At 35.7% G+C, this 13,529-nt stretch overlaps 1 protein-coding gene across 1 annotated transcript in view; it reads right to left on the reverse strand.

The window, feature by feature from the left end:
* Window positions 1-13,529, reverse strand: part of LOC136028984 (serine/threonine-protein phosphatase 6 regulatory ankyrin repeat subunit A-like) — a 155,783-nt gene that overhangs the window by 47,816 nt on the left and 94,438 nt on the right. The window contains exons 3-4 of the mRNA XM_065706981.1: window positions 10,963-11,221; window positions 2,252-2,467 (exon numbers count right to left, since the gene is read on the reverse strand). Of these exons, the coding sequence (XP_065563053.1) occupies window positions 2,252-2,467; window positions 10,963-11,221 (475 nt within the window). The remainder of the gene's footprint in view (window positions 1-2,251; window positions 2,468-10,962; window positions 11,222-13,529) is intronic.

Genomic DNA, 13,529 nt, shown 5'->3' on the forward strand with positions numbered 1-13,529 from the left:
CAATAAAATCAAACAATCGTCTAATACAACATTTTTTTTTATCGAGTACATTGCAAGATCTGTTTCTGTTGAAAAGGGAAATCTTGGGTAATTATTCAATTTCACAGAAACTAAGCCCAACGTTCAACTGTCACGTCCTCCCTGTGCTGATACATCGATACGAATCATCAGTCATAAGCATTGACTAAGCAGTTTGAAACTGAATTCAGGGACTTGAAAATAACTGCATCAGGCGTATCCTTTGTATTAAATGGAGAGACGAGATCACCAACGTCTTAATCCGATAAAATTCAACACAAATATTTGTAACCTGATAAATTAAAAGCAGAAGATAAGGCTGCTTGGTACACAGGGGTAGATGGGTAAAGACCGCATATCCTTTGATGTTCAGTCTTGGGTTCTTTCTGCAATCAGAAGACGTGGGCAGTAGAAAGTGAAGCTTGGACGTTATCTCGAGAAAGACACTGCTGATGGTTTTGGCTAATCTAATAACCGCAAATTACACAACAAATTTCTCTGTCGGACCCTTTCTCTTAGTTACTCCTTATAACTGTTTGATCTCAATGAACCAGAATTTTGCCCTTTTTCCTGGCCTCTCTTGCATGCTTCTGTAACCTATCTAATTTCCTCTTCTACTTATCTGCATTTTTTGGGTGTTTCATGTTCATAAACTTAGCCTAGTTCAAGTAAACAAACACAGCTTTAATTATAAAAAAAAAAACACAGTACCAAATTGAAAACAACATAGAACTGATAAACAAAAGTAAGCAGTTCAATTTAAACATAATTTATCATTATTTTCTTTATCATTTTCATTATTATTTCTTTATTATTTTTTTCGAGCCAAAAAAAATCTAGAAGGGGAGGGACTGTCAAAATTTCAAAGAGAAGAAGAAACGAAAAAATTTGGGGAAAATATGCAGGGGATGAAAAACGCGTAACTCAGGCTAAAGAGTTTACTATTCCAAGTATCTAACTTTGGAGTTCCTTTAAAGCTCGAAGAATTACCCAAAAGAAGAAGAAGAAAAACATACAAAAAGATAATAAACGAAACAAGTTGGGGAAAATGTGCAGGATAATAAAGGCATAAAGTTGGGGGAAATGTGCAGGGGATAGAAAACGCCAAACTCAGGCTAAAGAGTAGACTATTCCAAGTACCTAACTTTGAAATTCCTTAAAAACCCAAAGAGTTACTCAAAAGAAGAAGAAGAAAAGATACAAAAAGATAATAAACAGAAAAAGTTTGGGAAAATGTGCAGGGGATGAAAAACGCATAACTCAGGCTAAAGAGTTTACTATTCCAAGTACCTGACTTTGAAACTCCTTAAAAACCAGAAGAATTACTCAAAAGAAGAAGAAGAAAAAGATACAAAAAGATAATAGACGAGGTAAGTTGGGGAAAATGTGCAGGATAATAAACTAATAAAGTTGGGGAAAATTTGCAGGGGATGGAAAACGCAAAACTCAGGATAAAGAGTAAACTATTCCAATTACCTAACTTTGAAATTCCTTAAAAGCGCGAAAAATTACTCAAAAGAAGAAGAAGAAAAAATACAAAAAGATAAAAAACGAAAAAAGTTTGGGAAAATGTGCAGGATAGCAAACGAATAAAGTTGGGGAAAATGTGCAGGGGAGGGAAAACACAAAACTCAGGCTAAAGAGTAGACTATTCCAAGTACCTAACCTTGAAATTCCTTAAAAACCCAAAGAATTACTTAAAAGAAGAAGAAGAAAAGATACAAAAAGATAATAAACGGAAAAAGTTTGGGAAAATGGGCAGGGGATGAAAAACGCATAACTCGGGCTAAAGAGTTTACTATTCCAAGTACCTGACTTTGAAACTCCTTAAAAACCAGAAGAATTACTCAAAAGAAGAAGAAGAAAAAGATACAAAAAGATAATAGACGAGATAAGTTGGGGAAAATGTGCAGGGTAATAAACGAATAAGGTTGGGGAAAATGTGCAGGGGATGGAAAACGCAAAACTCAGGCTAAAGAGTAGACTATTCCAAGTACCCAACTTTGAAATTCCTTAAATGCCCGAAGAATTACTCAAAAGAAGAAGAAGAAGAAAAGGACACAAAAAGATAATAAACGAAAGAAGGTTGAGAAAATTGTGCCGGGGAGGGGGTGAAAAACGCACTCAGATTAAAAGGTTTACTATTCCACTACCTAACTTTGAAACTCCATAAAAAAACAAAAGAATTAGTCAAATCAAACTTGATAAATGAAATTTAATGAAATAGAATCACCTGAACTAGCTGCCCACAAAACTGGACTCCTGCCGTCATTGTCAATTGCATTGACGTCTGCCTTGTTCTTTATCAGGTATCTAAGTAGTTCCAAACTGGATCGGTTATTACTTACTTGTGCAGCGTAGTGCAATGGATGGGCTCCATGAATGTCGGGAATTGAAACTAAAGCACCGTGTTTTATTAGGGATTTCAGTATTTCCAAGTCTCCACATACTATAATAAAAGGATTAGTTTATGTCTTTGGTTTTGGATGTGTTCCGTTGCAGCCCAGTATCAACTCATAATTGACTGTAACCTACATTTTCTATTCTTGCCATTTGTGTTGCATAGAATGAAAAAGAAGAACATAGAATGAAATGAAATAGAATGAAAATGAAAAACATAGAATGAAAATTTTTTATGTTGAAAAGAAGATATGCGTTCTGAAGTCCTTCTTTTAGGAAAATAGTTTCTTTGATAAACAGGAAAAAAGATGTTGTTCCCTATCCTTAAGGAGTTAAGTGGATAATTTCTCCAAAATGATTATTTAGAATAATTTCTCACCTTCTTGCTTATTAAATAATAAGGAAATTCCATCATTTTTTACTTCTTCTTGGAATTTCAGCCCAAATTCAATTACAAATTGGAGCTTTTGGAAGGGTCTATTATCAGTTTAAGAGGAACTCGCCTTGGACTCAGAAGGCTACTCTCCTTCAATTTGAAAAACCCAGTTTGATTGTCATTGAACGACGAGGAGACAGAGCGACAGGGAAAGCCACGAAGAAAGAGAAACATCACTCTTTAGACAATCTATCTGTGAAATAGAGTACCAGAAAACACTGATACTACTACGCAGCCAGCAGACGCGTCCTTATAAATGGCTAGCCCAAACCGACGGAAATTTTGCCATTTCTTTGCCGAAAAAAATTTCATTAACGCAAAAGAAGTGAGAAAAGATTTTCGTGACATGCATTATTTTCCTTCAGTGGGTATCGATCTATTTTGGCGAGTTTTACTAGAGAAAAAATCTTTTTTTTTACTACATATACAACACAAACAAAATTAAAGGTAGTTTTCCTTAATTGGAGGGAGGATATGTTCGCCAAACTTCTGCCTTACAGTCTTTTCTTTATACGCAACTATTAATTTCCCACCCAAATATTGTATTATTTAATTTAAATTATTTAGCTTTTTGCTAATGCTTGAAAATGACCCGACTTTTGACAGTATATTGATACCTTTTATTCTTTGTATGGTGATCCACATCCCTGACAGTTGATAGACATTTTTGAAGACAAACAATTTGACTAATGAATTGATATTTAATTTGTAAATTTGCGCCCTAAACATTTATATGTATAAATTTGCGCCATTTGCGCCCTACACAGCCGGATTAGTAATCCATCTCAAGCATTGTGATTTAGGAAATAGATTCTATGAAATAACCAAATCGAAACGTGGAGAACTCCCATGTCCTGCTTACTAAAATGATTAAGCTATTGATTATGTGTTTCCTACGACTGCAATGAATGAGATACAGAGGGGAAAATCAATTACAAGAGTTTGTCTATGCTTGAAGTTTACTTGCTTGCTGAGTAATGCTTTAGAAGAGATATAATAAACCCAGACAAAACGATTTTTCACTTCTTAGCTATACAATCCTAGCACTTTGGAGGGTCCTTCCTAGGCAAAATCTAGAGATGTCTTCTTAAAGAATGATACAAACTTGTTCAAAACATAGGAAAATACTCCTTAGAGAATGTTTAGAGGTGTTTTCTTAGAGAATGATCTAAGTTTGTTCAAAACATAGAAAAATGAATGCACAAGACATGTGACTTAATTCTATATTTTGTTCATTTTTACGGGGTATCATTTTCTCTCGATTCCCAGCCTATGAGACTCAATGGCTGACCCACCCCTTAGCGATAATTTCCAACGGGGGTCTAGCAACCAATTCCAGTGGGACCCTAGTGAGCAATTCCAGCGATACCCCTAGCATCCGTTTCCGCTAGGGCCCTATCAACCAATTGCACCAGGGGATAGCAAATGTCAGTGCCAGGAACTATCTAGAAAGATTTGATTCTCTTTCTGAGGTAAATGGAAGAGATTATAGAATGAGATGCTTATTTTATCCAGAATTGAATCTACCAACGTGGTAAAAGTGCTTGATTGATTTTCGACCAGTCATACCGGTGTAAAGGTGCTGAAGGACCAAGAGATGTAATTTGATGACCAAAAGATGGCACAGTGATTAAGCAGACTATGGAATGATGATCAGACAATTGATAATCAAATATAACATATACTTTATTGGTTTACAAATCAATCAATAATGGAACAAGGACCAAGTTGGAAGGTCGCAAGGACCTATAACATACGTAAAATCCCATATTTAGTTCAAACAATCAAGAAATCACTCAATACACACTTAACTATTGTTACACGCGCTGACGCTATAAAATTTGGGTACGTTCATCTGAATACCAACCAAGAATTAGAAATTCTTAGCCATAAGAGCTGAAGCTGTATTATATACAACTGTACACAATTTTATAAAGCTTCAACCGAATCATCTACTCATAGGAAGCGTAAAAATAAATGTCTATATTGTTGTTTGGTTTGTAGGACTACCCGCACCCTTAGACACGAATTCATGATATTACGGCCTCTGAAAATGAGGTTCAATATGAGTATAGTTTTTCGATAATTTAAATCAATTGACTATCTCTGAATTGTAAAACAATACCATTTTGGCCTTCTTTTGGCTTGAATTGTTGTTTCGCACCACAAATTGGCTGAAGACACCACTTTACTGGGCAACAGATTTTTTAGATACAACAAATCTCTATGTTAGCCGTTATTTTGTAGGACTACCTGCACCTTTAGGAGCCAATGCATTAACGTACGGCATTACTGCCTCTGAAAGTGGAGGCTTAGTATGCGCATAGATTTTCGGTAACTCTAAATGCCTTAACTATCTCAGAATGTTCAGACAATAGCTTTTTGGCCTTCTTTCGGCTAGAATTGTTTTTTGAGCCATGGAGTGACTGAAAATGCCGGTTTGCTGTAATACAGTGGTTTTTGGCTAAAATAAATGTCTATGTTAACCGTTATTTTGTGTGACTACCTGCACCTTTATGAGCCAATGTACCACCGTACGGTATTGCTGCCTCTGAAAGTGGAGGCTCAGTATGCACATAGATTTACTATAACTCCAAATAAATTGGCTATTTCAGAATGGTCAGATAATAGCTTTTTGGCCTTTTTTGGCTAAAATTGTTGTTTTGCACCACAGAATGACTGAAAATGTCGTTTTGCTGTATGACAGTGTTTTTGACTGAAATGAAAGTCTATGTTAACCTTTATTTTCTATGACTATGTGCGTGTAAGAAACCAATGCGCGACCATACGGCTTTACTGCCTCTGAAACAGGAGGCCGTATATGCGATAGTTTTTTTGGTATTCCTAAATCAATTGACCACATCAGAATTTTCACATAATAACTTCAGAACTCCTTTTGGCTAGAATTGTTGTTTTGCACCACGAAATGACTGAAAACGCCTCTTTACTATGGGAAATTCTTTCTGGCTTAAATGATTGCCTATGTTAACGGTTATTTTGTAAGACTACCTGTACCTTTAGAAACCAATGCGTCCTCATATGGCATTATTGTCTCTGAAACAGGAGACTCAATATGCGTATAGTTTTTTTGGTAATTCTACATCAACTGACCATCTCAGAATTTTGACTTAACAACTTTTTGAACTTATTTTGGCTAGAATTGTTGTCTTACACCTCAAAATGCTTGAAAACGCCACTTTGCTGTGGGACAGTCCTTTCGGCTAAAATAAATTTCTATATAAACCGTTATTTTCTAACGCTACATTCACCTCTAGAAACAAATGCGCCACTGTACAGCATTAATGCTGTTCTGGTACCCTCATCATTTGTAAGACATTTTGATATTTTTTTTTAATAAACTGATATCCAGTTCCCACTTCCCCCGCCTCTGACCTTGGTTACAACTGATCCACCTTCAATTCTGCTGGTTTCCACCCCAGTTCAGCCAATTCCAGTTCCCACTAGTCCCCCTCCTATCCCAATTCAAAATCCGGTTCCAGTTGTACCAGTTCCGGACCTCCCAGTTCTGCCTTCCGATTACTCAGTTCCGATCCTGTCAATTCCGCTCCAAGTTCCAACGATTCCAAGATTTTGTATGCAAATTCCTCTGTGGTATTCTATGGCTGGATAATAAAATCCCTCTAGTGCACATTATCAGACCTAAGGGTTTTCAACTTTTTCCCCCGCAAAAATAACTTTATAAACTAAAAACGACTATTGTCATTCATTTGAACAGCGGAAACTTGGCATTTCATTGCTAGATTGCAATGCACCATGGCAATTACCAACCTGTGACAATTAGTGAGTGACACACTGCATCCTCTAACAGGCATTATCGTACTTAAGGCAGTTTTTGGGCATTTTGCTGCAAATATATTCGTTTACACTAGAATCAATCATTTAAACTTAATGAAAACTCCCGATAACGTCTCTTCTGATGACTCTCGTTAAACTGATTTTATTCATCGAACTTGTTAGAGGCTAATTTTTGTTCGTGCAACTTGTCACGTGCTAATTTTTGTTCATGACCCTTGTTGCATGTTGATTTTTCTCTTCGTAAAACTTGTATATTGGAATTTCGCCCCGTGAAACGGATTTTGCTTATGGATCTTTTTGCATGCTGATTTTTTGCTTATATAACTTGTTGCGCGCTGATTTTTGTTCGTGAAACTTGTTGCCTGTTCATTTTTTCTCTTCGTGAAACTTGTGTATTAGTATTTCACCTCATGAAACTGATTTTCTTCATGGAACTTGTCGCGTGCTGATTTTGTTCGTGGAACTTGTTGCATACTGATTTATGTTTGTGGAACTTGGAGCATGTTGAGTTTTTTCTTCGTGAAACTTGTTTATTGATTTTTTTTCCTCATAAAACTTATCTTGTTCAAAGAACTTAGTGTATGCTAATTTTTTGTCTTCTAAACTTGTTCGTGAAACAGTTGTTGCATGTTGATTTTTCTCTCCGTAAAACATGTCTATTACTTTTTCACCTCTTCAAACTGATTTTGTTCAAGGAACTTGTAGCGTACTAATTTTTTTTGCGAAACTTGTTGCATCTTAATTTTTCTGTTCGTGAAACTTGTATATTGATTTTTCTCCTCGTAAAACTGATTTTGAACATGGAACTTCTTGCGTCCTGCTTTTTGTTCGTGGAGCTTGTTGCGTCCTGATTTATGTTTTTAGAACTTGTGGCATATTGATTTTTCTCTTCGCAAAACATGTCCATTGATTTTTCTCCTCGTGAAACTGGTTTTAAACTGAAACTTGTTGAGAGCTTTTTTTTTGTCCGTGGAACCTCCTCCAAAGTTTATAGGACCACTCTTTCATGTGAAGTGCTTCTGGTGAAAAAGACAAAACATGATACATTGAAGCCTTATGGTCATTTAATATAGGCCACGCTTTAGCGCTACTTACTGACGAAGCCATTCATACAAATCGGTACCCAAAATTATTCAATCAGTATTTTGGAAAAAAAATGGTTTTAAAATTTTCCATTTGGTTCTATAATTTGGTTCTGGAATTTATCAAATAACATGTGACGAGATTTACCCAGCAAATATCATCTTTGTTCAATGATACAGATATCTAGTACCCAGAGCCAAAAATAAAGTCAAAAGCAAACTGTTTATTTCTTAACAAGAAATAACAGATACCACCTAAAAAAAGAAAAAAAAACACAGACGGGAAAACAATTTTTTTCAGCTAGAATGGCAACATTTTATTCTCTGCGCAACTAAGTGGTGCTTAGATGTACGCTAGCGATTAATACACAGTCGAATAAACGTTTAGGCGTTGATGCTTAAGCCACCGATGGTGCGCAATCATCTTAATTATGTTTTAGGAATAAAACTAGCAAAATACCACATAAAAGCACAAATACTAAACTTTAGCCCTTTTTTTAGTTCAATGTAAGCATCGATTACAAGCCCCTTTTTTCGACATATATTGCTTAACTTCAATTATTATAGTAAGCTATTTCGATAACATAGGTTTTATAGTGAAAAAAGAAATCACCAATGCAACAGCACAAACACAGAAATTAATAGACACCATACAAAAGAAATAAACATACACCAAACAAAAAACAACAAAAAAACAAACAAAAAACAAAAAACAAAAAACATATAAACAAAAAAAGAAAGACAGAAGGAGAAAGGAGACTGTTTTCCTACTTTGGTAATTAATATAGATCAGTACTTGAATGAGGCCTTAACCCTACTAATCCTTCCAATTACATAGGTCAAACAGCAAAGCCATACACAATCAACCAAAGAGAATAATCCATGGACAGGCAGTCGTGTCGTAAGTAAGTATAAGTTGTCATTCACCAAATATTAAAACAATAAAGAGGACAGATAATTCAGAGGCGACGACCCAACACAAGGGCTTATCAGGAGAATACACACTTGCCTATAGGGTTTTGGCACTTCAAAGTCCCATAAGAAACCCAGGCAAGTGGGGTGCCTACCATAAATAAGAGCCGTCCTGGCCGAGTGGGTTGGTGCGCTGGATTCGGAATCCCTTGTCTGAGAGGACGCGGGTTCGAATCCCAGTGTATCCAATTCTTCAGTTTGGGACAGGGGTCAGTGGCGTGACTCTGTAAGCTTAGCCAGAGTCGACCCAGCTCTAAATGGGTACCTGGAGAAATCTGGGAAAGGTAAACAGGAAGGGTGTGCGAAAGCACAGGATGGCTGGCCCCCAACCCCCCATTGCACTTCCTGGCTGAAGAGCCAAGGAACGGAGATCAGCACCGCCGGTACGGACCATAAAGTCTAATACCGTATCCTTTACCTTTTTTTTACCTTTACCATAAATTCCCTATCGTATTCCTGTGCTAGGTATCATCCCAAAATATATGCCTATGAAAAAACAAATGAAACAAATGGCTAGTCTTTATATAAATTAATTTAAAATAAAACAAAGGTTTTTCCGACGGGTGTAAAGAGCAAATTTGAAATACAAAACGTACAAAATACAAAATACAAAAAGTACAAAACGTACAAGATTTGTGTTGCTCCACTGATTACGGAAGATTAATCTACAAAACGAGCTCAAATAAATTCACTCGCGATATTTTACAATATCTGTAGAAATCTAAAAACCCGCGCTTTACAGCAATTATATTCTCTTAGGAAAACATAACTCTATAAATAAGCCTAAGGACTAATTTGTAAGTATCCCTCAACAGTCTTTCAGCAACCATGATATTAATAACTTGTTATATGCAATTATAATTCAAAAACAAACTCAAACAAGCTCAGTTTTCAGTACAGTTCTAGTTTTTGGAATTCTCCAGATATTCAAAAATACCACGAGTCGGTATATTTGAGCTAGAAATCTCTTGTTTAGGGTTTTCAAGCATGAAATATTGACTGGCTCTTATAATTTCCATTCCAGGTATTTTGACCCTCTTTAAGAAAAATCGAGGCTATGTGAAAAAAGAGACAGAAACACAACTTTGCTAGGGTTTGTTAAGATTAAAAGGGGGATCGAAAACTTCTGTTTTGGATTCTAGACCATAAAAAATCGATTACGTACATTAGAATTTCCGTTATGTAAAATTTTGGCCCTCTTTGAGCAATAAATGATGTTCTGCGGCACAAAATGGAAGTAAACACCACTCTGTGTTTTGTCAAAATATGTCAAGTTTTCTCAAGATGAAGGAGTGAAAACCTCTTTGGTATAGTTTTATACAAAGGAACATCGATTGGCTACTTCAGAATTTCAATTCTTTGTGATTTGATATTTAGTGGCTCAAAATGACAGAAAACACCACTTTACTGTGGCACGGTCTCTTTTGCTGCTTAAAAAAGTACTCGATGCGCAGATTTCCTGTTAAAAGAGACCTCTTCCAACATTATACGATAACTGGTTCGACAAGATCATCTAGGGAAAAAAGAAAGAAAGAAAGTAAACACATTAGTACTTCCCATGCAAAAAGTGATTTTCCTTGTTGCTCAAGGTTGTATCTGTAATTCTCAGGTTTAGATTTCTGAACCGTAGCTATTCCAACTGTGCACTTTCCAGTTTGATTTGTCGCCCCTTTTGAGAGATTTCTGGGTCTTCATCAAAATTTTTGTAAATTTAGTTTTAAATAAATTTACTATTGAGATTAATCAAAATAATAGTTACAATTCTCGAATCAGCTACAAAAGGAAATTTCTCTCTCTAAGCATTTTCTGTTCAAAACGCGGTTTTAAGTTTTCAGTTATTAATGGCCGTAATTTGCTTCTAACTAGGTTACAATTATTTCTTCAGCCATGAAAATAACACCCTGACAAACAAGCTCAATAGAAAAACAAGTGGACAATAAAGAAAAAAGGAGAGAATATTTTAAAATCGACAACAAGGAAAAAAGAAAACAGAATAGAAAGGACGTGCTACTGCTGATAGCAAAGAAAAAACAAAGCACATATGAAGAAAAAATAAGAACCTCATGCAACTACATTTCAAAAGCAAGTGCCATTCGTAAGTCCTCACAAGTGCTTTGAAAATTGAGGTCTGAAAAAAGACAAAAAATTGCCCTCCTCCCCCATAGCTATTCATTTGATAATCTTTTGAAATAACCGTTGCTGTGCTCACGATAGTACTTCTAAATTTTTCAGACATACCAATGGCCCAATGAACAGCTGTGTGGAGTTCATTATCTTGAGACTCAAGGTCGGCATCACAACCTAATACGAGTTGAACAAAATCTGAGTTTCCTGCAATAACTCCAAGATGGAGCGCTGTAAATCCGTCTATGTCCTTATTATTAACTAGTTCTGGATTTCTGCCAACTATTTCTTTAGCAAAGCGAATATCTGCCTGTTCCGCACAATAATGAAGAACTGTTTTGCCAGTAGCATCCTGTATCTTCAGAATACTTTCCTGGAGAAGGAAAAAACTAGCAAAGATAAAGAATATAAATAAATAACACAAATTTCCTAGGTTTAAGCATCAAAAGTACCTAGTCTGCTTGGGAAAATTTCCTAAGATATTGTTAAATCACCAAAAATTTAAATAAAAAAAGGATACTTAAAACTAAATAGTTCTATTAGGCGACAGTGTGAGTAACTCAATGCTAAATTTGCCGATCCACATTTTCTATAATGAAAGACGAAAGTCATTTTTTTTCCCATTTCCCCGATGTTCGTTTTATTGAGTTAACCCAGTGGTTCCCAAACAGATTGAGGGTCATGTCCCAACTAGGCATTTGAAAAATACTGATGCCCCACCCACGCCGCCCCCCTTCGTGACATATGAAAGTTTGGCATTTAAAATTTTATGCTATTTAGTTTTTTAATTATTTTATTTTATTCACATGCGAAATAAAAACACATCTTTTACAAAATGCTGCCGCACTGAGAAAAACTTTACAGTTTTGCAGACTTACGGTAGTAACAAGTAAAAATATACATTCCATTGAAAATCACAACATAACCATAATCAACTCAAACGTCAAATGAATCTATCCCGTTTAAACAGACAACACAACATTCAACCCCCTCCCCCAAAATTTTTTTTTTAGAAAAATGCATTTGTATGTGACGTAATTCACACGATTTTTTTTATTATTTTTAATTAATACTCTAAATTCTAGTCATCCAAAGGTTGCGGGTCCTGTTGATATTCCCCATCGGCAGGGCCTGCGCCCCACGTTGGGAATCGCGGAGTTAGCTAAACCAACATTAGAACTATTAAAATGATACGGACAATGCCTTAGATAGTCGAGCGTGTTGACTATAAAAAGAGAGAGGTTATAATTAGCAAATATCATGTTTCTTTTTCATTTCTTTTGAAACTTCTAGACAAAAAAATTATGAACGACAATAACTAAGAACTTTATGAGCAAAATTTTAATGTTAATAAATCTCCAAGATTAAACTAACGTTAATAAATCTCAAGAGGAATCAAGTTTTGCAAAACAGCAAGTCCTGTTGGGCAAGACTACATTTAATTTTATAAATATGGTCACTTTTTTGTAGGATGACTACGCCATCCTACAGGGCTGCTCCTCCCCGGCTATTTTCTTTGTCTTTCTACCATGTCCGAAAAATTGTTATCTTGTTCTTTGACGGTAATAAAGCTATCGAATTTATTGATATCCCCCCAGCCTCATAGTTTTTATACTTAAGATTTTTTTTTCAATTTTTGGTACGGTTTTGCCAAAGGGAAGTATTTATCAAGGGTATGCTCTGTGTCACTTAATCATGGTTGCAGCATTAACTCCAATCTAGTAGAGAGCAAAACACAAACCATAGTATCCGGAATCCAAAAACCGAGTTTTCGAATGATATTGTCTAGTGACAAATATTTTCCAAAATAGTAATTTTCATGCAGATTCAACTAAATGGTAACTTGTAATAACAAGAACATATTTTCAGACATTTTGAGAAAAAGCATGAAATGTCATCAAAACCGAAGTTCAATTGAAAACGTAAATAAGCCACTGAAATTTTCATCGTCGGGAACCTTTAGTTGTAAGCTTGCTACCCCCAGCCTTAAAAAGTAAGGGGGCGAGCACCTTGAACAATAAGATATACGTGTATAATTTTTTTGTCTTCTTCCCACGGTAGGATTGTATCAAATTAACGGTTGTGGGACATTAGAAGAAAGCTAATTTAAATAGAAATGAAAACATTTGGGTACCTTTCAAACAGTTCGTGGTAACGAACTGTAGTAAGGAGCGACCCGGCTCAATAGTAACCGAACTCTAAAAAATGGAATTTTGATACCAATAGTTACATAAAAAGAATTGCATTTTAATGCTGATTTTAAATATACAAGTTTCATCAAGATCAGTTACACCCATCAAAAGTTATGAGCCTAAGAAAATTTGCCTCATTTTAAAAAATATGGGGAAACACCCCCTGAAAGTCATACAACAATCTTAACGAAAATCACACCATCAGATCCAGCGTATCAGAGAACCTTGTTTCAGAAGTTTCAAGCTCCTCTCTACAAAAATGTGGAATTTCGCATTTTTTTGCCAGAAGACAAATCACGGATGCGTGTTTATTTGTTTTTGTTTTTTTTTCCCAAGGGGTGATCGTATCTACTGAGTGGTCTTAAAATGTTGCGAAAGGGCTCATTCTAACGGAAATTAAAAGTTCTAGTTCCCTTTTTAAGTGACCGAAAAATTGGAGGGCACCTAGGCCCCTTCCCACGCTCATTTTTTCCCAAAAGTCACCGGATA

Source organism: Artemia franciscana, chromosome 7 (assembly GCF_032884065.1).
Source record: "Artemia franciscana chromosome 7, ASM3288406v1, whole genome shotgun sequence".
NCBI classification, from domain to species: Eukaryota; Metazoa; Arthropoda; class Branchiopoda; order Anostraca; family Artemiidae; genus Artemia; species Artemia franciscana.